Consider the following 5,107-nt stretch of genomic DNA (forward strand, 5'->3'; position numbering starts at 1 on the left):
TTAGTGATCTTGTACGAGTAGATTTTGTTGTTGATAAACCTTTTGCTTTTCAGACTGTTCAAAGTGAGGATCTATTAGAATTCTTGCATGGTTGTGTATTTGTTCTCAATTGGTTTCCTTTGCTTCATAGGAAAGATAAACTGGATAGGCATTTTTCTCGCTGACTTCTCCAAAGTCTTCTAACGTTACTGAAACATTACTGTCAGCACAGCGGTGAGTACAAGTCGGGTTAGTGTCATACTGGCGGCCTTGAGTCATCATGACAGGTCTGAATTAAATGTTATATGAGATATTTTTTCTGTTTACTATTGCAGTGTCAGTGTGTGTTAAAGGAACATCGCTGAGAGCCTGGGATGAGTGGTTTCCTAGAGAGCTAAAATGTGGTAAAACTTGAGTTGCCATTTACCTGATTACACTGGAATTTCCGTACTGCACATGGAGCATGCAGCCCCGCAGTGCATGAATATGGACTTCCAACCTCTTTAGTTTTATTTGTCCGCGTTTTTCGCATTTGTTTAAAACCCTTGCTAGCCAAATAGTGTGATGTTTACCTGGCTGTTCTAATTATGAAGAGGGCTTGTAAAAATCATGTCCGTTTGCACAGTCTCGTTCATCCTGCATTCTGCACTCGGCTCCCTTTGCTACACGTCGCTCCCACAAAGGCAGCCTCCGCACTTATACAACAGAAACTGTTTACTTCTCCCGTTGCAGTCATCAGTGTGTGCCTGGGCGTGTGTACAAGGTCGCGGGAAGGCGTCCGTGTGAAGCTGTGTGAACCGGTGTCGGGCCGGCCAGGTGGGTCTGAACCCCTGCGGCGCTCTACCTGGCCGAGTCGTGCTGGTATGATGGCATGACTTTGTCCTGATCGATCAAGCAACGAGTGAAGGTGACCTCGCCCCCCCCCCCCCCCCCCTGCCCGCGCTCCTCCTTGCAGTAAAACACCGCGGCCGCCCACCGGGGCCTCCGCTAACCTGCCCTCCGACGCGGCGGCTCCTCACGCCCGGGTCGGCTTCTTCATACTCCGGTCCCTTCCCGCCCTGAAGGCGCTGTGACCCCTCCTGAACCTCTCCTGACCCCCTGGCCACCCCTAGCCCCCTCCCCCTGCTGGTGGACGGATATTTACTCCCCAAGGCCACTCATGCAATACGTCCTCTTCGTTGCATCACCCGCAGTCTTGCAACCCGAATGACTGATTCATATTTATCTTTGCTGATTGTGAGTCAGCACACCCGGCGCGCCCGCCCGAGTAGCGGAGGCGAGGGAGAAATGTTCAAATACATGTGTTCATATGACACGTGGGAACTCGAACACATGCGCGCTGACTCTCCCCCCAGCGACTCATGCCCTGCGTAGGGAGGGAGGGATACGCTGGCCACAGATGTTGGCAATACATGAGCGTTCATCATGAGGGAGAAAAGTGAAGGAAAGTCTCTGATCACATTCCCTGGCACGTTTCCCGCGGGACAAATAAAGACAGCATCTATCATGGCCTAACATTAGATACTTTCCCTCCCCAAAAGGCCTTCCTGACATCTGCTGGCTCTTTAATCTCTCAGAAACAAATCGCTCGCCTCTAATGCTAGTATTTGAAATGAAACAGTCCAGAGGAGAGTTCAAACTCGTGGTATTTCAAAGTTTGTTCTTATAGACTGTCCATCGACGTGAAATAGAGAATATTTAATGAGCAGAACTTACACTGTGTCACCGAGGTGCACATGACGCTGCTGAGGGGGAGGGAGGGGGGTGGAGAAGGAGGGGGAGAACATACATGTAATGAAGGAATGCAGCGTGATTAACAGGGCTGTGCATGAGGCGGCTGCATACGTGCGAGTGGACGCGTGGAGAGCGGCGTGGCCCAAGGAGTGCGTTCTGGTGTGATGCAAGGCGAGTGCATGATGCAGTATGCATGTGCTTTTATGGTAACAGGAACTGATAAGGTGTGCATGGTACAGTCTGCATGAGGATTTATATCAGCGACTGATAAGACTTGCATGGTATAGTATACATGTGTTTAAAACTACAGGAACTGATAATATGCGCATGACCCTACACACACACATGGTCCCGGGGTCGAGGAACTGCATTGTACCTGGGAGGAGGAAAGAGGGGGGGGGGGGGACTCAGCGACAGTACTCGAGTTCTGAGAGATAGATAGGCCTGCAGGCTGTGAGTCGCTCGTGCATTGATTATCGATCTCCAAGGATGGATGTGTAGATCTTCGCCGCGCCGATTCTTCGAATTCCCTCCCACACTCTTCCTTTTGTCATTTCGTCACTATCGATGTTATTATGTTCGTCACAGTCTCTCCCGCGGTTACTGCACTGGTTCAACTTGCTGTGTTGCATATATCGCACTCACAGCATCTGCTAAATAGACACCACACGCTATCAACTCTCACCATACTGCCGCTTCAGTCACCACACGCTACCTCCCCCCATAAAGTAGATATTCAAAGAGTGTTGATACGCCCACTTCATACTCTGTCACTCTCATCACATATTACACCACACAATCATCATTCTCCCTCTACCGTTACGTCACCACACACCACGCTATCATCACCAGAATATCGATAGTCACCATACCAGGCGGCGCTTACCACATCCTTCGCAGGTCCAACCACACGCCATACACAGCTCATGTCCCCATTTCCATTAAAACGTCCTTGAGATAATCTGTCCTTACCAGGGAGTAAATCTTTTATCTCAACAAGCAACCGATTACTAGCCACATATTTATCAACCATGAAAATCGAGAGAGGAAAAAACACACACACACACACACAAAACGAAGTAAAAATCAATACACCCGTATCTCTCGCCTTTGTGTGCTGTGTGGCTTACGCCCGTTTCCCTCCAGTTCCCAGGACAGTGAAAGTCTGCCTCATTATCTTGTTTGTCAAGTCACCTGTTTTGACCTGCGAACTCACCTGGTACACTTGACAGTATTGTCTTACTCGCTCTGACCCGCTCGTATGTTGTCAGGCAACTTATAAATCTGGTTGTATGATAGATATGTTGCCTGTGCCTGCTGTCCCCCCCGGTATGTGTAACTGATAACTGGCTTCATTAAAACGAGAAGCGAGGCAGAGACTGGTTGGCACATTTTCATGACAGTTAGTGTTATGGATATTGTTTATTCCCCCTTCCTCTGCCACAGCTGGGCGACCTGCCATTTTGTATGACGTCACTGTTTCTTGTTACAATTAAAATGAGTAGTGTAATCTTTTCGTTAAGCAAGGTATAGACAACAAACAAACAATGATGGTAATGCTAATAACAATAATGATAAAGTTAATAACTGCTATAATAACAACACTAATAGAATTAGTAATAGTTGTAGTGATATTAGTAGCAGTAGTAGTAACAGTTGTAGTAATAGTCAGGAAAAGTGGTAGTCATAGAAACAGAAGTTGTAGTAGTATAATAGTGGTAGTGGTGTGGTAGTGGTAGTAGTGGTGTAGTAGTAGTAGTAGTAGTAGTAGTAGTAGTAGTAGTAGTAGTAGTAGTAGTAGTAGTAGTAGTAGTAGTAGTAGTAGTAGTAGTAGTAGTAGTAGTAGTAGTAGTAGTAGTAGTAGTAGTAGTAGTAGTAGTAGTAGTAGTAGTAGTAGTAGTAGTAGTAGTAGTAGTAGTAGTAGTAGTAGTAGTAGTAGTAGTAGTAGTAGTAGTAGTAGTAGTAGTAGTAGTAGTAGTAGTAGTAGCAGTAGTAGCAGCAGCAGTAGCAGTAGCAGCAGCAGCAGCAGCTAATAGCACTAGTGCTATTAGTAGTAGTAGGACTACTAGTTAATCACTAACGATGCGCTAGTAAAACTTCACAGAAGACAAGTCAAACTCTCGCACCAGATCTTCGCGAACCGTTACAGCCTGCCACATGGCATCTCGGAGTGTTCGAAGCCGCTGCCCGGGGCCTGCGCCGCCTCATCCTTCAGCCGATGTCAAATTCCTATTCAGAAGTAAATTAGAAGTACTTCCGTTGCCCTATTTTGGGACCCGTGATCCCATGAGTGGACTCGTAGATTCAAGTGGTTAAAGCTACTCTTCTCATCTTTACTTTCAGATATCAACATGTTTTTTTCTTAATTTCTTTTCGTTTCTCCTAATAAAATGGAAATGTGAGACTTCCTTGTATTCTTCAACCTTAATTCGGTGGCTGTAAATACTTCAGAAGAAAACGGGTGTCATCACTCTCATCCTGTAGTGGCCACATCTTAAAATGCATCGCCATTTCCATCAGCAACTCTTATAACAGTCACATGACCAGTGGGTATGGCAACTTCACCTGTGCCTGGAGGAGAGCTGGCTGGTTCCTTCGAGGCTCTGTTGGCGAGTGGTGCTAGCAATATCTTTTTTAAAATGGTTTATCGGTAACTATTACTGTAAAATGTTTATGAACTTCTTGTGTCACTGGTATGCTTGAGGAACTAGAAGAAAAATATATTGAGAAAATCGATCAGATGTAATGGCATGAAGAATTGACGATCTGGTAACTCTTGATCGCGTCCGAATTTTTTGTGCTTTTGCCTAGCTCTTGTTCAAACTCGGTCCTAGCACTGTCCTTTTTTCTGGAGTTTACTTAAGCTTTACTCGATGGAAGATGCCTAACAATCAGTCATCATAGGATTTAATTCACTCCTCCAATTATTTATTTATTGGTTGGTCAACAGAATATTAATTCATAAATAAGCTTTTGGGATCATAGTAAATACTGGCAAGTGATATAAATATATTGAAAATGGAGAACTAATTGAGGAAAAAATGTGAGAAAATGTGTATATTTCGAGTTCTGTACGCGCATGAAAATGACCTTGTTGCGAATGTTTATACGAAGAATGTGGTACTTACTCCAGTCCACCTCAACTCTTGATTAACGCTCCCTCACCACATACTGATTTGATTTCAGGGCTTACCAATACGTCGTAAAAATGAATGCTGAAGTATGATTGTTATTTCTGCCGCGTCAACATCTGTCATCAGCGACGTGTTCAAAGGAGCGATAGGGTGGGGCTTGGGGACGAAGCCCACATGCAAGGGAGTGTAATTGGTTCGTAAAGCGATGCTTGAAGATTTCCGTAATGGCAAGGACAAAAATGTACCAGTTATCATAGGTC

General features: G+C 45.4%; 1 protein-coding gene across 1 annotated transcript in view; it reads right to left on the reverse strand.

Moving 5' to 3' along the window:
• Positions 1–893, reverse strand: part of LOC125038403 — a 24,341-nt gene extending 23,448 nt beyond the window's left edge. Inside the window, exon 1 of the mRNA XM_047631918.1 lies at positions 407–893. Coding sequence (XP_047487874.1) covers positions 407–511 — 105 coding nt within the window. The 5' untranslated portion in view covers positions 512–893. The remainder of the gene's footprint in view (positions 1–406) is intronic.
• Between the last annotated feature and the right edge of the window lie 4,214 nt (positions 894–5,107).

The sequence above is a fragment of the Penaeus chinensis genome, chromosome 24 (assembly GCF_019202785.1).
Source record: "Penaeus chinensis breed Huanghai No. 1 chromosome 24, ASM1920278v2, whole genome shotgun sequence".
Taxonomy (NCBI): Eukaryota; Metazoa; Arthropoda; class Malacostraca; order Decapoda; family Penaeidae; genus Penaeus; species Penaeus chinensis.